General features: G+C 47.3%; 2 protein-coding genes and 1 long non-coding RNA gene across 9 annotated transcripts in view; 2 read left to right on the plus strand and 1 right to left on the minus strand.

Annotated features, from left to right (window-relative positions):
- The window catches only part of LOC149126769 (uncharacterized), a 90,473-nt gene extending 86,762 nt beyond the window's left edge, over positions 1 to 3,711 (minus strand). For 3 of the 4 annotated variants that reach the window (XR_016234733.1, XR_016234735.1, XR_016234734.1), the window contains exon 1: positions 3,569 to 3,711. This is a non-coding gene — a long non-coding RNA (uncharacterized LOC149126769). The remainder of the gene's footprint in view (positions 1 to 3,568) is intronic. The other variant, XR_016234736.1, reaches the window with a different exon arrangement.
- On the plus strand, positions 186 to 3,208 carry LOC149126771 (uncharacterized). The gene is made up of 2 exons (XM_089334360.1): positions 186 to 327; positions 2,824 to 3,208. Exons 1-2 carry the CDS (start codon positions 314 to 316, stop codon positions 3,149 to 3,151), a joined length of 342 nt encoding a protein of 113 aa, XP_089190486.1. The 5' UTR covers positions 186 to 313; the 3' UTR covers positions 3,152 to 3,208.
- RBM24 (RNA binding motif protein 24) lies at positions 3,695 to 16,049 on the plus strand. Of its 4 annotated transcripts, none has more exons than XR_016234731.1 (5): positions 3,695 to 4,140; positions 5,149 to 5,272; positions 6,725 to 6,779; positions 7,130 to 7,242; positions 13,853 to 16,049. XR_016234731.1 is itself a non-coding variant. In XM_051832606.3 (4 exons), exons 1-4 carry the CDS (start codon positions 3,973 to 3,975, stop codon positions 14,214 to 14,216), a joined length of 711 nt encoding a protein of 236 aa, XP_051688566.1. In that variant the 5' UTR covers positions 3,695 to 3,972; the 3' UTR covers positions 14,217 to 16,049. The 4 variants fall into 4 exon arrangements, 2 of the variants coding, with proteins under 2 accessions (XP_051688566.1, XP_089190485.1); XR_016234732.1 differs by having other exon boundaries at positions 7,130 to 13,047; positions 13,853 to 14,346; XM_051832606.3 differs by lacking the exon at positions 7,130 to 7,242.
- The last annotated feature ends 563 nt before the right edge of the window (positions 16,050 to 16,612 follow it).

Consider the following 16,612-nt stretch of genomic DNA (forward strand, 5'->3'; position numbering starts at 1 on the left):
TGCATAACCTATTGCACACATTTGTTATCTGCTGCTAAGAGAGAATTACCAACCCACCCAGAGAAACAGAAATGCAGCTGACTATGGGCCTCTCCAAAGGCCCAGAAACCTGTTGGTTTTGCATCAGAATGCACACACAGGCCCCCAAAAGAAGGTAAAACATTTCCAAAAACCAAAAGAGGACTACACTGAAGCTATATTTTTGTGTTTTTTTTTTTATTTTTAAATACCCAGCCTAAATTCTCTGCAAATAGTCAATTCCAATCAAGAACATATTTCTTCTCAAATTTGGAGATAGACATATCTTCAAGATATGAATTCTTTTTGGTAAGTATTGCTCCGGTGCTAGCTAATGAAGAACTCGGGGGAGGGTCTGAGTGGTGTGTAAGAGGTCTAGTGACTGTACACACTCTGCCTGCCCTCAGGTGGCCACAGCAACTGACTACGCCTCAATGGGCTAGCCAGTTGTACTTCTCAATCTGCACAAAATATTACTCTCTGTTTCTAAAATTCTTCTAGGCTTGAGCTAGGAGTTGATTTCCATGATTAATTTAGAGGGAAAGGGGTCAGGGTGGTGGGGTTGGGGGAGAAAAGGGATAAACGAATGTGAGACTTGTGAGCCGAGTTCTGACCTCTAATAGTCAGCTGAAGGTTTTGAACATAGCGGACAATAATTTACTGTAAGTAATAAAACAATATTGATCTTGCCAAGAAGTAGGAACTGAGGATGTGGGCCCATCCATACGGACTAATTTGGATATGACAAGCTTGGAACCTATTTATAACGTTTACAGACTTTTACAGCTCTTTCTTTCCAAAGAAGCACACATCCTATTGCACAAGGTCTCTGAATATACAAGCCTCCTCTGCCAAAAGCAGCTGAGAAAGCACAAGGATTATCCAAGTATTGTTTTCCAAACCTGAATCCATAATGGGTAATTGTACAGAAACATGTGGCACTTTAATAGCCCTGAATCTTTGACTTCAGAAGCATGCTATGGCCCCAAAGCTACATGGTTTGATGGCTCGGATTCATAAATCCATGAAGAATGGATCTGGCCATTGTGACTGTGCCCACCTCTGTGCAGGTGTGAAGCAAAAGCCATGGTGGGCAGCAGTAACACTTAGCACAGTGGAGGGGGCCACTTGATGAAATTCACCCAGCTGGACTGCGTATGGATTATGGCTTCCACTTGAATTGGTTTGGAAAACAAGGAGCCATCATCTCTCCTCACTTGTGTTCTCAGAGACTCACACAATACCAGAGTAGTAGCAATGCTCTAATTATCTCTGGAATTCAAAACCAAGGAATATCCAGGCATTCTCTGTACAGAATGAATACAAGGTTCCAAACAAAACTATCAAATATTTGCTGTTCCCTTACAAGAATAAAAGCACACCAGGCAGGGTTGCCTGGGACCTGTAAGGAGAAGGGACGTGCTATGTTCCCCTGGACAAAGGCAGGGAAGCGTCTCCAGAAGCCAAGCTGTAGGTCCAGGTATTCCAGCCTGGGCTCAGAACTCCCTCGTAGACCTCACCACTCTGCAACGAAGCTTCTGGCTGCAGTCCCAGATATCCTTCTTCCCTGGGTGGGCTCCCTGTCCAGGCAGAAAGGTGAGACAGCCAAAGGCATCATTCTCACAAAAAGATGGTGCCTGAGCCTGATCCCAGAACAGCAATTCTTAAGTGGCACCATAAGATGGACGTCAAATAGTTTTAAAAATGCTTCCTCTGTTTCGCCGTCTGCTTTGTTTTCTTAATTTTTAAAAACTATCTTCCTCATACTAGCCGAGTGCCTTTTGAACCTGAACTTGACTTAAGCAATGGAGACAGCAATGTCAATAAGTGTACTTTGTGGCTCTCAATCGTCTATAAAATACATATTTTTAAATTAAGATTTTTTTTAAATGTGAATTTTGCATAGATTTGTTACATCTCCCACTGTGGGGTTCAAGCTCCTGGAGACAGATGACCTCAAAAAGTCAACCCCAAGTCGGCGAAAGGAAGCAAGATGCAAAGCAGAATTAAACGTTTTGCACACAGATATTTGCATCCCCACTATCTTCAGCAAATGTAACACTTCTCATCCTCTTGAGTGGACTGCAAAGGCGTCCTGGAAAGAGAAATCACATGGGTTACCACACACCGAGAGCTGCTTCACAGGGAATAAACGGTGCCGGAAGCGGGCAAGGAGTGTGGGAACCTCAGGGACAGTCTTGGTGAACACACGCACTTCTAGGAAACCCGGCACTGACAGTGGTGGGAAATGTGCTTTTTCCTTTACTGCATCGGTTCAAATCTGAGAGAGGACCAAATGCTTCTGAGGTCTGATTGGATGCACTCTTGATTAAAAGAAGTTGCAAAAGGGGGGGGGGGGCGTATAAAGAAACAGATCTAGGGTAGGGGGTGCACTGTGTTCCGCCAATGTTTTCAGGTCTGCTGGTTGAAATCACCTGTCCTGTAACAAGCTGATTTCAAAATTCAGACCTTTAGCAATTACATCCAGATAAAATAGATGAGGTCATGTCACTAAATGTTTCTGTAATTAAAAAAAAAAAAAAACACATGAATTCTTTGCTAAGGGGGGGAAAAAAGGGAGGCTCTAGGATGAGACATCTGTACTCATCTCCCCAGATAACTTAAGCTAGGGAGCAAACACAAATTCGGCGACTGTGGGGGGCTGAAGGACTGATTTACGGTGCCCTGAAACAGACAGTGGTGCCTCGTGGACACACTTGGTGTGGCTGGGCTGTGAGCAATGGAAGCTAATGATTCTCCAAGCACACTAATCCTGCTTGATTTTTTTTTCTTTCCTCTTTCTAGCTCTACCTCTCTGGTTCTCCCCAGCAGCGGGTTCTGGGAGCTAAGGAAAGTTGGGGTCCCTCCTTCTCACTCTCCAAGCCTCAGACGTCCAAGCTCCTCGGTTCCCTCGCCCCCACCCCCGAAAGCCCGGGAGGGGACTGACCTCTCCGCGAACCGCCCCAGGCCTCAGGACCCCCGGCTCGCCCAGCCCGCCCGACCCCGCCGCCCGCAGGCCTGGAGCCGGGAGCTCGCGCCACCGGCTTTGGAAAGCAACGTCGCTGCCTCCGGGGCGCAGTCCTCGCGCCCTGGGGCCCGGCCGGGGCCACGCAGGGGTTCCCCAAGACTTTGATGAGCTACAACAGGCGACGCCGAAAGCAAGGCCGCCTCCAGCCGCTCCCGACCCAGCGCCGCGCCGCGCCGCGCCGGGAGAGAAGCAGCTGTTCCCAACAGCTGGGGGGCGGCGGCGCCGGGCGCCCCAGGTGCTGCCGCGGCCAATCGCAGGCGTCCGGCCCGCCCCCTCCCCAGCCGGGCGTCGACCCCCGGCCCGCGGGGGAAGGGAGCAGAGAGGGCTGGGAGCGCCATCCTCCGCACTCGTCTCGCAGCCTCCGCGGCGGGAGGGACGGACGCGGAGCCAGAGCCGCGCGGAGCCCCGAGCCGGGCCCTGCCGCGCGCCCCCCGCCGCCCACCTCCGCGCTCGGACGCTCGCGACGCCGACCCTCCCCACGCTCCACCCAAGACACCTGATTTCTCAGAAAGGACCATCTACCTCTGAGCGCGCCCCGCTGGCTCCGCGGCAGGACCACCCCTCTCCAATCGTTCCTGACCTGCGCCCGCCGGGGTGAGTGCCAAGCGCTCGCAACATTCTCTCCAAGCGGCTCCTACCCCTAGACGATCCGGAGAATCTGGACCGTGACCGGCAGGGGGGGCGGGAGGAAAAAGCCGGGTCGAGTCTCCCGGGCTGCCAGCGACTTCGGAAGCCCCGCGCCCCGCGCCCTCGGCCGCCCCCGGCCGCTCGCCCCCGCCGCGCCGCCGCCCTCGCCCCCCGGCTCGCCTTCGGCCCCAAGCGGCGGTGAGAGGCTGCGGGAGACGCGGAGCCGGAGGAGGAGGAGGCGCAGCCGCTGCCCGAGCCGCAGCCGCAGCCGGAGCCCGAGCCGCGGGGCGGGCGCGAAGATGCACACGACCCAGAAAGACACGACGTACACCAAGATCTTCGTCGGGGGACTGCCCTACCACACCACCGACGCCAGCCTGCGCAAGTACTTCGAGGTCTTCGGCGAGATCGAGGAGGCGGTGGTCATCACCGACCGGCAGACTGGCAAGTCCCGGGGCTATGGATTTGTAAGTTGCACCAGCGGAGTGGGGGAGCGGGGCTTGGAGGTTCGGCGCGGGCGGGGAGGGCCAGGCGGCGCCGGGCTCCGGGGGTCGCGGCTGCGAGCCCCGCGCGGGGAGTCCGGCGGCCGTGAGCGGCGCTGCCCCTGCGCTCTGGGCCGAACTGAAACTTTGCGCGCGGCGGCGCCGGGCAGCGAGGGCCCGCGTCCGCCTCGCTGGCTGCGGGCGAGGACCCCGCGCGCGGCTCTGTCGGGGGGTGCGGGCGGGCGGGGCGTGGTGGACGGAACGGGAGTGGGAGGCCTTCTGGGTTTGGGGTGCGGAGCCGCGGCCCCGCACGGTCTCTTTCCGGGCTCGGAGGCCGGTGGCGGAGCGCGCTGTTGCTTTGTGAAAATGCGTGTGTCTTCCGGCCGTTTGGGCTGGGGCGGGGAGGGGGCTGGGGCTCTCCCTTTTCATGGCAAAGGTGAGGTTCTTGTCTGCTCCTTGGCCGAACTGCAGGCGACCCCAGTAGGCTATCTGGAGATTGAAACGTGCTGTTTCGGCCGGAGTAGGACAATAGCCCTTGTGGCTGGGAGTGTTTGCGGGGCGGCTGGAGCGCCGAGCAGATGTGAGGCTGCACTTCCTCTAACGCAAACTGAGCCTCCGAGGCCGCGTCGGACCTGCGGGTGGACAGGGGGCAGTCGGCCTGGGAGAATGCTGAGGCGACCTGCGAATCCGGGCTCCCGGCTCTCTTAGGCCCTGCCAGCCCCCTGTGGGACTTTGCGGTGGGGGATGGGGGGTGGGGGGGGTGAAGGGTTTCCTCCTTCCTTTTCTCTTTCTTCTTCCTTTCTGGCCTTTGGAAATGGGAATCAAGGAGTAAGGGCTGGCCAAAGCAAACAAAACAAAAAGGAAGAAGAAAGGCAAGAAAAGTTTGATCTGGATTTTCATCACGAGTGACTTGGCCAGCGAGTCCCTGTCTCCTTCGGGGGTTCATTGAGAGCTTTGTATGTATGTCTGTGTGTGTGTGTGTGTGTTGCTAAGGTCACCATGGCCGACCGGGCAGCTGCAGAGAGGGCCTGCAAGGATCCCAACCCCATCATTGATGGCAGAAAGGCCAACGTGAATCTTGCATACTTAGGAGCAAAACCAAGGATCATGCAACCAGGTGAGAAACGTCTGTCTCCCCTCCCTACCCCCAGCCCCCAGAGCCCCCTATTTAGGAATAGAGTGATTCCCCATTCAGAATTCAGGGGCTCCTTGAGACTCTGTACCTGTGTTCCTTGAACTTGATTCTCCCAGGCTTCACAGAATTGAGAGTGGCAAACACTTCTTTCAGAATCTACCTGTGCACAAAAATGGATCTGGGGGGTTTTTAGACGCTTGGGACACACACACGAGTTAGGCTGACTCATCGCTTCCTATGTGACATACGCTGGAAGCAGCTCACAGATTTCCAGTTTGTAACCCTTCGTAGATAAACTTATGGGTGGGTCAGACAGGCCAAATCTGCCAGCTTCTTCCAGTGGACTTCCCTGCTTAATGTGGTCTTTCCTTTTATCACCAGTTGCACTGTGCTCAGAGCAGGCCACCTAACTTCAAGATGAATGGGGGGGAGGGGAGGATCCAGATGATACATTTTAACATAAAGTTACAGAATATTAGCAATCAAAGGAAATAGACTGCATCCACTTGGGAACCCCCAAGTTACAGATAAGCAAGGGATGGGTACTTGGAGATGAGAAATTATTTTGCCCAGAGCCTTGCACGTAGCTATAAATTGCCAAAAGGGAGCAGCATTTCGTCTATGTGAAAAAACGACCTTTTAGATTATTTACAGCACTGCCCTTTGCATTAGCACAAATAATCGAAAGTTGACTGTTGAGCAAGCGCAGTCTTTCCCTGGGGTGAACAGCTTTACTTGTTGGATTAAATCATGTGCTCTTTACCGTTATATCTTTCTATCTGGAATTTTGGAAAGAGCTTAACACTTCCAGCAGAACGATTTCAGCAGGAAATGAGGTTGTCGGGAAAGTGAGTGCAGGTGCAGCTACCCATTGGCCTTAAGAAATACGTATTTGTCCCATACGTAGTGTGTGTGCTATCCACTAAATGAGTTTTTGTTTGTGAATTTTTAGTGCTGTAAACTGTTAGACTCTTAGGCTTCTAAGGCATTGTCCAAACCATTCCAGAATATTCCAAATGACTTTTTCTAGATTTTTTTTTAGACTTTTTCTAGATTGAGGTTCAAAATTGCAGGAATGTCTGTGACATGTAATGTCATTGTCAAGTACTGTTGTCTTTGGTTTCATTCCATAAGCATTTTCCCCTGGTTTAATTTTCTAAGGTCTTACTCCGTGTTTGTCAACTGAACTTAGTAAACTTTTTTTTAAGTATCCACTTTAAAAAAAACAAACAAAGAAACTCTTCATTTTGGATGAGGGATAAGCATTTATAAAACTGATTTTTAAAAATGTATCTACACATACATGACATTTTCCTTAAAGTATCCAAAAAGTGATTATCTTCCCTAAGTCAAAGTTGTGATTACATTTGATATGTAGGAGCAATAAAAGCCTAACCATGTGCAAACCGAGAATGTGGTATGTTTTGTTGTTAGGTTTTGCCTTTGGTGTTCAGCAGCTTCATCCAGCCCTCATACAAAGACCTTTCGGGTAAGTTGGTTAATCAGGCCGTCCTCTGTTTCACCATAGCTGTTGTTGGTTCACCTGCCTCTTTGTTGTGTACAGACAAGATCATCATGTCACAGAATGTTCCTGGTTATACATCCTGACAATATGTTTGTGTATTCTTAATGCTGAGACTAGAACTATTTTTAGATGAGTCAAGTTATCTGACCAAGTATGCAGCCTACAAAACAGGCAGATTTTGAGCTTATGATTTTAACATAACCAAACAACCCAAACCTACCAGGTAGGCCTTATGTACAGGACCATTTGCATCCCAGCGCCAATACTGCTGTTCAACTTGACTCAATTGTATTTATCTCTTTCTAACCTGACAGGGTTCGTATACAGTTAAGCTAACTGATGAGAAGGATACGATGATAAGAGGTGGAATAGTTCTGTTTGGAATTAAACTCTGTAACCAGTAGACTCAGACACACGAGCTCAGATGGTGATTAACGATGCATGGATGTTGGTGTTGTTTTTATTTTTCACAATAGTCAATAGCCCTCCGTGTGCTTTATTTTATTGATTACAGTCATGAAGTGGTGTTGATAGCTAAACTGTGTGCTTTTGACCTAATTGAAAAGAGCTGTAGTGACAGTGTTTTCTTCTCCTCGGGGAAGGGGCTCTTTGCCTTTGGGTTTTGGTGGTGGTGTTGAGGAGTGCTCTCTTTGACTTTGCCTTGGGAAGCAAAGGGCCTTTTTTCCCCCCTTGCTTTTAAGCTGTAACCTGTGACTTCCACTTAACCACATTTTTGTAGTGAGTGCTAAATTGTGTGATTTCTCTCTGTAAGAGTACAGATTCATTGCTTGCATGTCCTAAGTTTCTGTTTTCTGGGGAGTTTTCTGGGAATGGGGTTCTTTCTTTTGCAATGTGTATCCCTTTCTAGGCCTGCTAAAGTAAAAGTTTAACTGCCGTCTCCAGAGTTCACGAGCACTAGCCAGTTTCTTTAGTTTTGAGTAGCATAGAGCGAGCTTCCACCTCAGACCGAGCTCAGGCAAACAGCCTGGCTCTGTCTGTGGTGTCCCTGGGTTCTGTGGCTACCAGCTGTTCTCTTCTGAAGTGCTGCTCACCTCCCTTCCATTCAGACATGATGTGGGTGGCAGAGTCCCCTCCGGCCCATGTCTGTCCTAGGTGCTAGAGTGTGTCGTGGCAGTATTCCACCTGATCAATGGTTCCACCAATGCCAGAGATGGACACTTCTTAAATGTTCTAGCTGTTCAAGGAGTGTTTTATCCTGGGCACCAGTTTCTCTGCTAGCTTAGTGTCTATATGTTTAACCTGGAGGGCTGGAATCTGTCCACATAGATAGATGTCTACCATGTGTGTCTCCAAGACTAAAGCAAAAAAAAAAGTAATTAATAGTTTAAATTGACTTGGAAGAGGCAAGTGATCTTTTCCATGAACACCTAATAACCCTCCCTTCAGCATATACCTGTACCTCGCTGTTGTAGCCACCTCCTGCTTTCAAGCTGTAGAAGAGTCTTTGGTCCAATAAGATTAGTTAAAAAGGTTCTTCATATATCCATAACTGGGTGTCAAAGTCCCATCCAGGCTAACTGGATACTGACACAAAGGGTAGGTTGATGGGTCCACGGTAGATTTCTGTGAACACTGCTTTGGCCAAGTAGGCGTCCTGTTTAAGGTGGGACTGGGAAGGAGCACATGCCTTTCAGGTCTTAAGAAGTGATGGTAGGTTTGTTTAGTCATGCTTGCCCACTTTGAAACAGCTATAAAATTAAATCCATCAACAGATATTAGCATGTGTTTATTTTTTCACCATGTTTGTGGGTGATGCCAAATGAGGAAATTGCATGTTAATTTGGAAGCAAATATAATGCCAACCCACCAAGAATGACTAATTGCTAAATAACTTGGTATTGTTTCAAGTACAAAAGGAATTCAGAACAGCAGAATAGATGGATTAGAGGAGTTTGACAAGGCTGTGGGGGGAAGGATGGGACCAGACTTGGACCAGTTTGATTTAGAATTGGGCCGATGGGTAGGACTTGCACGGGTGGTAGGAAGCTTGGGTGTTTGAGAAGGGTATAGGGCCAAATGAGCACACACAAAGGCACAAGGGAGAAAAGATTCGGTGTGTGGTGAAATCAGACTATGCAGGGAAGGCCTTGCGAGCTGGCTATGGTGAAAGAAAGTGCCACGTGGAAGTAAGAACCACCAGGATACACAGGACGTATGAAAATTTTAAGCCACACATGTTTTTATCCCTTCTGTTATTAACTGTCTTTATAAAGAATGATGACACAAACTTTTTTTGAACTGGAGATTCTTATTAGAAATTGACAGCATTCCTTCCAAGGTGGGACCAAGCAGGTTCTCTCTTTTTTAAGGGGTCCTTGGCCTTGCTTTAATTCCCACAGTCTGTACCTAACAGATCATCCCTAGCTATCCTAAATGCTACTGGAATTCCTCATGTGCTTATTTTAGGCCTGGAAAGAAGCTTCAAGAATTGTTCGTTTTACTTGTTTGAAATTCTAGTAGCTGAATTATTTATTGTTTCATGTGGTCCTTAAATGACCCCCAGGTCTTCCAAGACAAAACTTTGACCTGAAGGAGTTTCTGATGTAAGACAGTGGGCAGATGTAAAGAAACTGGAGGATTTGCTGAGCAGTGTCTTACAAATAGTTTCTGTTCAAAAATAGCAGCGTTTTCTTATTGAAACTTTGAGAACAGACCCTGGATCTATAAGGAGAAATTCCTCACTAATGTGGGCCACGTTGGACACCCACTCAAACATTTACTCTCAGTATACCTTTAAGTGCTAAGTTTTATGCTAGGTATGCTAAAACCGTGCTAGTTAGTTATGCTGTCCACCAAGGCAGGGCAGGAGGGACCATAACTAACATTCACCAAACACCTGCCACGTGCATGGTGCTGATAAGGGATTTGCATACATTATATAACTAAATCCTCACAATAAGCATTTGATGAAGGCACTGTCAATGTCCTCTCTGTGGCGAATAAATAAATAGATAAATATATAACCTGAGACACAGAGAGGTTAATTAACTTCCCCCTGTCACAGGTCTGGTAAGGGTTAGGCCTGATTCCTCTGTGGCAAGCTGTAGCCAAAAAAGATATAACTCTCTCTCATAATCTAGAAAACTAATGAGCACCAAGGAAGGCGTCCATGTGGCTTCAGATAAGGAAGGGAGACATCAGGTCGGTGGGAAGAAAGTTGGCCTAGATTTTACAGGATGGTGGAGGAGGAAAGAGAACAGTTTTATAGAGCACTGTCTTGGCCATTTGGGCTCTTCCCTAGAAAATTTTGTCCAATGCACAGCTGCCAAGGGTTGATGATATTAGTCCCTGTCACATAGGAAAAGTGTGAGACTAAAAGGTGAACCTTCTGGGTAGTGGGGGCTAGCGCTGAAGTGGAGGGGATCTGGCTGTTGACAGATAGGAATGGCATGATGATTGGCATCCCTGGTGAGCAAAAGTGAGAATATAGGGAAGTGTGCATGTCCAGGAAATAGTTTAAGGAGTCCAGGTGGGGCTGGCACTGTGGTACAGAGGCTTAAGCCATCATCTGCAGCACCAGCATCCCATATGGGTTCAAGTCCCAGCTGCTCCACTTCCGATGCAGCTCCCTGCTGATGGGCCTGGGAAAGCAGCAGAGGGTGGTCCAAGCCCTTTGGCCCTACACCCATGTGGGAGACCTGGATGAAGCTCCTGGCTTCAGCCTGGCCCAGCCCTGGCAGCTGCAGCCATTTGGGGAATGAACCAGCATATGGAAGATTTCTCTCTCTGTGTAATTCTGACTTTCAAATAAATAAATCTTAAAAAAAAAAACAAACAAAAAAAAAAAAAAAAAAAAAAAAACACAGGTGACCTGGGTGTGAGGAAAAATGCAAACAACTACTGGAAAGGTGTTTTGAAGCCCGAGCAGAAAAGGCCTAAAATGCCAAGGATGAAGATGTTTGCACTTAGTTTTGGGGGGATGCTGTTAGGGGCCAAGGACTGCTGGGAGCAGGTGAGCGAGACTCGGCCTCCGTCAGCAGTCTGCATGGTGAGCTGGGAGAGGAAACCACTCAGGACATCACTTCAGAAGGCCCAGAGGGAGGTGGGCTTTGTGGTGGCGGTGGGAGGGGGGCGTTCATTTGCTGCTTGGGATGCCTGCATCCCATAGCAGAGTGCTGGTTCAAGTCCTGGCTGTTTCACTTCTGATCCAGCTTCCTACTGATGTGCCTGGGAAGGCAGCAGGTGATGGCTTTAGTGCTTGAATCCCTGCCACCCATGTGGGTTACCAGGGTAAAGTTGGAGCGAACCGGCAGATGGAAGATCTCTCTCTCTCTCTCTCTCTCTCTCTCTCTCTCTCTGTGTGTGTGTGTGTGTGTGTCCCTCTATCTCTGTCACTATGCCTTTCAAATAAATAAGCCTTTTTTTTTTTTTTTTAATAAAAGTCGCGGATGTCAAAGAGCGCAAAAGCGATGGGAAGAAAAAGAGAATGTAGTACATTTTCTCTGAAAGTCACCGGAGAAGCTGCTTGTAACTGCTGGGCGTGTGTGCCCTGTGGTTGACAAAGGACAGGGGTAGATAACGCAGCAGGAGGGAGGGTCCCAAGTGGTCTTCCTGGGTTCCCTGGACGGTGCAGACAACTCAGGCTATGGACTTTGCAAGGGAGCTCCTCGCCCCGGTCCGCCGAGTCTGCCTCTGCTTTCCTGCCCCAGCGTATTTTAGACTCCGCAGTCTTCTGGGTTCTGCCCGCCCCTCAGCCTTAAAGGACTGTAGGTTTCCATTTGCCTTCCCGACAGCTTCCGAACCCTCGCCAGACTTCACGTGGGCGTCTGCTCCGCCACCGAACTTTCCACTCTGACTGGTCGGCTTTGTCGAATCAAAACGACTTCTTAATGTAAAGTCAGTGCGGAGATGGGAGAGTCTCCTTAGCAACCCTTTTTAATGCCGTCTTCACACACAGGCACAGATTGAACTCAGTCTGTTTCTCAGACACACTTATTCTTGGTGGGCTCTTCCTCGCCAAAGATGCAAACCTAGCAACCCCCATGTGGTCCTGGGAACTTTGGGAGCCCAAGGGGTTAATGTTTCGGTATCAGTGAGCTTCGCTCTGGCCAGCCTCCGCAGCTGATAGATGTTTCACTCTGGCCTTATAAAGACATTTTACCCACTGGAAACCCTTGTGGCATGACAGGATCAAAAATAGCCCGGCTGCAGCCACTGCTGTCCATCACCACACACAGACTGGCAGGAGAGCAGTCTCTTAGCCGGGTCTGCACATTGTGGACGTGGCGGCTCCAGGGACAGTGTTCCCTAAAGCCGCACCTGTCGCCTGCCCTGCAGCACAGCTTCTGTGTGCCTGGCCAGGCGTCTGGCTTCTGACAGGCCGTTAAGAACCTCTCTAAGTGTCCTCAGCCACACTCGGGGCCGCCCTTTCTCCTGGCACTGGGATCCATCTGGGAGCCTGGTGAAATGGAGTGTATTTTTATCGTTGGGAGTCAGAGGTCTTTACCCTCTGCGATAAATGCATCTTTTTCCATGGGTGTCTGTCCATGAGTGCTGTCTGTAAAATTCTGAAAAGGCAGAGCATAATCTGGGTTTTGCCAAAATCTGCATGTGCACTTTTCAGTTTCCAGTTCTTTGAAGTTTGAAGATTGTTATTTGCGTTTGGAGTTACGACTTGACTTGCCAGCAACCAGCTAGCATTGTAGTGTGCTATTTTTAGAAATAGAGAAGACTTTAAATAAGGAAGATGGAAATAAATCAGAGATTCGCGGTAGTGTCTTACATGGGCAAGAGTGAGAGTTGACATGCATGGGTTTTGTTTTTTTTTTAAATACCTGTTATGATTTATTTTGTAATCAAATGAACTTTTATGTAAGGTCCTTTAAGTCTGCCTTGCATGTGAGCCGTGAATGTATCATTTTAAATGGTATTTGATGTTGTCTCATTTTCTTGACCTGTTGCAGGCTAATGTATAATCATACTGTGGATTTGTATAAACTACTGGCTCATAGGGTAGACTGAAAAGATGCTAATGCCATCTACTTCTGTTGATGTTGGAGGATGGAACAAGAGCCAGTATATGTGCAAAAAGAAAAAAATGTTTTCTGATGCTGTAATCCTTTGACGTTTCTATTAATTTTAGAAATAACTTAGGTGTCTTTGCCTGGCCCTACTTTCCCCCCAACCTCATCATTTCCCCAAAACCCCTTCTGTCTGTCTCGCGTAGAGATAAACAAGCCGACTGACCCTCAGTGGCCTGGTAACCCAGCAGGTTTGATTGACCGTTGTGTCCTTATGACTTTTATGGGGGAACAAGGAAAGAAAGGAAGTGAGCGTGCTGTGCATTCTCGGGGACTCACTGCCATGACTGTTCCTAGCGTTTTTGTAGCTTCCCACAACAGCCTCTTGCGACAGTCAGCTGCACTACAGTTCGTGTGAGAAGTGTGATTCTGCTGTGTTTACACACTTGTGAACTTTTAAACTCCTTTTTTTATTTTGTCGCCTGCTTCTTTTTTATCATTATTTTTAATAAGGGTGATTGAGGTTGCAGAGAGATTAATGTGTGCTGCGTCTGCATAGCGACTTCAAGTAGGGTTGCCATGATAACAAACGTGGATTTTGTTGCAATTTATTCCCACACAGAACCAAATGATTGTGGTTCACTTTGTGTGTCCTGTCTTCAGGACCAAGAATTGGTCTGTGTGCTAAACATTTTTCTTCTATGAATTTGTTACAAAATTTTCTAAAGTCGTAACCCATGAAGCATGCATTCCGAGCCCTGGTGAGCTTCACTTATTTTCCAAGCTCTGGATCTGTTCTATGTAGTGGTTTCCAAATCATTGTACATAAAAATTCTAGCAGGGAGCATATTGTGTTTCCGTGGCCGAATTCTTTTAGGGGCACCCGATGATTTGGCAACTGCCAGGGTGCTTCCCATGGTCCACTAGAAAGGCGATATTGTGGCAACCCTATGCTCATAATAACCACTAAATTTGAGTTTGCCTTATCTCTCTGTACAATGAATGCTGCAGATGGGAGGTGAGCGCCGCCTGACTTTCTTTTCCATTTCTCAACAGGATACCTGCCCACTATGTCTATCCACAGGCTTTTGTGCAGCCTGGAGTGGTCATTCCGCACGTCCAGCCCACAGCAGCTGCGGCCTCCACCACACCTTACATTGATTACACTGGAGCTGCCTACGCACAGTACTCTGCCGCTGCCGCCGCCGCCGCAGCTGCCGCCGCCTATGACCAGTACCCATACGCGGCGTCTCCAGCTGCTGCGGGATATGTCACCGCTGGGGGCTACGGCTATGCAGTCCAGCAGCCAATCACCGCCGCAGCACCTGGGACAGCTGCTGCCGCCGCGGCCGCAGCTGCCGCCGCCGCTGCCTTTGGCCAGTATCAGCCTCAACAGCTGCAGACAGACCGCATGCAATAGACCAGCCGTCTGATCAAAGTTCAATTGTTTTCTCTTTCCCCTCCCAATTTCCCAATTTTTAGTAGCTCAAAAGAGGGTTAACAATGACTTAACAGCTTTAAAAAAAAAAAAAGAAAAAGAAAAAGAAAAAGGAGCAGTGCTAGGGTGAAGCAGAATTATTTTTTGTACTATTCCATGGAATGTTCTAGATGAGAGAGAGGTGAGAATGAAGGGGGATGGGCGCAGTTTTGGAAATCAATCCCAAAGAGCCTGAGTACAGGAGAGGCCGCCACGGCGCGACGGCAGGAGTAACCTTGGAACTTCACTTTTATAACAGGATTTTATTTTTGCTCTTTTTTATAGTATCAGGGAAGCAAACCGCCTTTTACCAGTTAGAAATGCTATTTGAATCTAGTCGAACCAGGGAATACAGAGTGAGCATATGTAGCTTGAATTACCTTTAAAAGAAGAATTTTTTTTTTTTATACACACAAAATGGGAAAAGCACTGATTGTCATTGTTAGCAGTCACTGGGGGCCTGGAGAACTTCTTTTCCAGAAGGAAGGTCGTGTTCTTACTATCTCAGACATGGGCATCGAACAATCACTCCAGGAGGGGGCAGTGGGCACAATGGTGGACAGGCACCAAAGCTACTTTCTCATCTGTCCCGTGGGCCAGTGGGACCGTGGAACAAAGTGATGTGGAATGAACGGGTGCAACAGCTGTACAGACAATCAATAACACACACAGTTCTGGAAAGAACACATCACTTGTGCTTGTGTGATGAGCTTGTCACATTCTAATCCCTCTCCCCATCCTGTTTCAATTTTGGGAAACTTGTATCTGCTGGTGTCAGCAATTCTGATTCCTGAACAGGATCAGGCTTCTACTACAACAGCCGTCTCTTTCTATTTATTGTGTCGACTCGTGGCTTCAGAATCAAAGCAAGGCAAAGTTTGCAGACTCAACCCTTAAGATCTGTCTTAAGGACGTTTATTTTTTTTTCTCCCTTTTTAAGTAATTTTCCACTTTTTAGTATCTATTTCAGAGTCGTATTTAAGACTATTTATTAGTGAATACAGTACATGAGACAACCAAGTTTCTGAGATTACAGTTCTTCAAAGGGTAATGATAATGTGGTTTATACTGTGCCTTAATAGTAATGCTATTTAAGATATTTATTTTTAAGTTTTACTATGCTGCACTCTAAAGAAAGGAACTTTAGATGTGACACTGTAAAATTATGTATTCATCTCATGGCATAAATTATTTAGTAGGTCTAGATGTAGCATATTAAATATTAACCTATTCAACTAAAGAGGTTGGCTTGGATTTATTTAAATTCATATGTGCACTGTATAAGAGAGTACTTTTACATTAACACATTTTAGTTTATTTTAGTTTTTAGGTTTTTTTTTAAAAAAAAAAACAGGATATATTGCTAGTTTCATGCTTCCTTCTCTGATTTTTGCTCATGTAAATCTCATTTATCAGTAATTCACGCCTTTAACCCTCTTCTTATGTAGTTTATGTAGTTTTTAAATGCTGCTTTACATTTTTCTTCTGAAACTGCAATACTTGCGATTTTTACTCTTAAACTAAATTGAATACTATTTTACACTGTATTGGATTTTTATACTTGAACAATTTCATACAAGGGAAGACAGGTTAGCATTTTTATGGACTTTCTCCATTATCACTGGATTTACTTTTAAGTATTCCCAAACTAGACAGTGTTATTATGTAATGTAGACATGACTCTCCTGTGCAAATTATTTATTCATTGTGTATATTGCTTTATAACATTTCAGATCTTCTAATCTATTCACTTGTATTAAATATAATTTTTAAAAACTTCTGTTGCACTGGCTGTTTCCAATTCTGTGGTAAAGGTGAATGCTCTGTCTTTCTAACTAGCGTGAGTATCCATGATTCACATGTACTGTTTACAGGGAGCATAACGCTCTTCCTGGATGCCCTGTTTTTATGCCTTGACAGTAAATGTCACTAACTTAATGTCTGTTTTATACTTAGCAAGAGATACAGGCTGTCTCCCACTAGTGAACCTTGCAGGACTGGTCACATCCCTGGAAACCGTCCAGCTGACGATGGCTTGAAGAGGGTGGGTTCTAGAGGGGACCAGCCCATCAGATGCTGGACCAGCACAAGGGAGCAGGGACCAGGTGGGCTGAGGTTTAGGGCTAGACCCTGGCACTTTATCCTACTCCCATTTGTGCGGAGATGTTTACAGACTGAGAAAAACAACACATTTTATGTACATTAAAATGAGGCCAATCATCTACTACACAGCCAATCATACAGTAAGCAAATGTTTAGGAAAATCTGTTAGCAGCAATTGTAGTGCCCTACCATAATAGCCAACCAAAGAGAAAGTCACCTTTTGGGATGTTTTCATA

This window comes from Oryctolagus cuniculus, chromosome 5 (genome assembly GCF_051225735.1).
Source record: "Oryctolagus cuniculus isolate XC-2025 breed Fujian yellow rabbit chromosome 5, ASM5122573v1, whole genome shotgun sequence".
NCBI lineage: Eukaryota > Metazoa > Chordata > Mammalia > Lagomorpha > Leporidae > Oryctolagus > Oryctolagus cuniculus.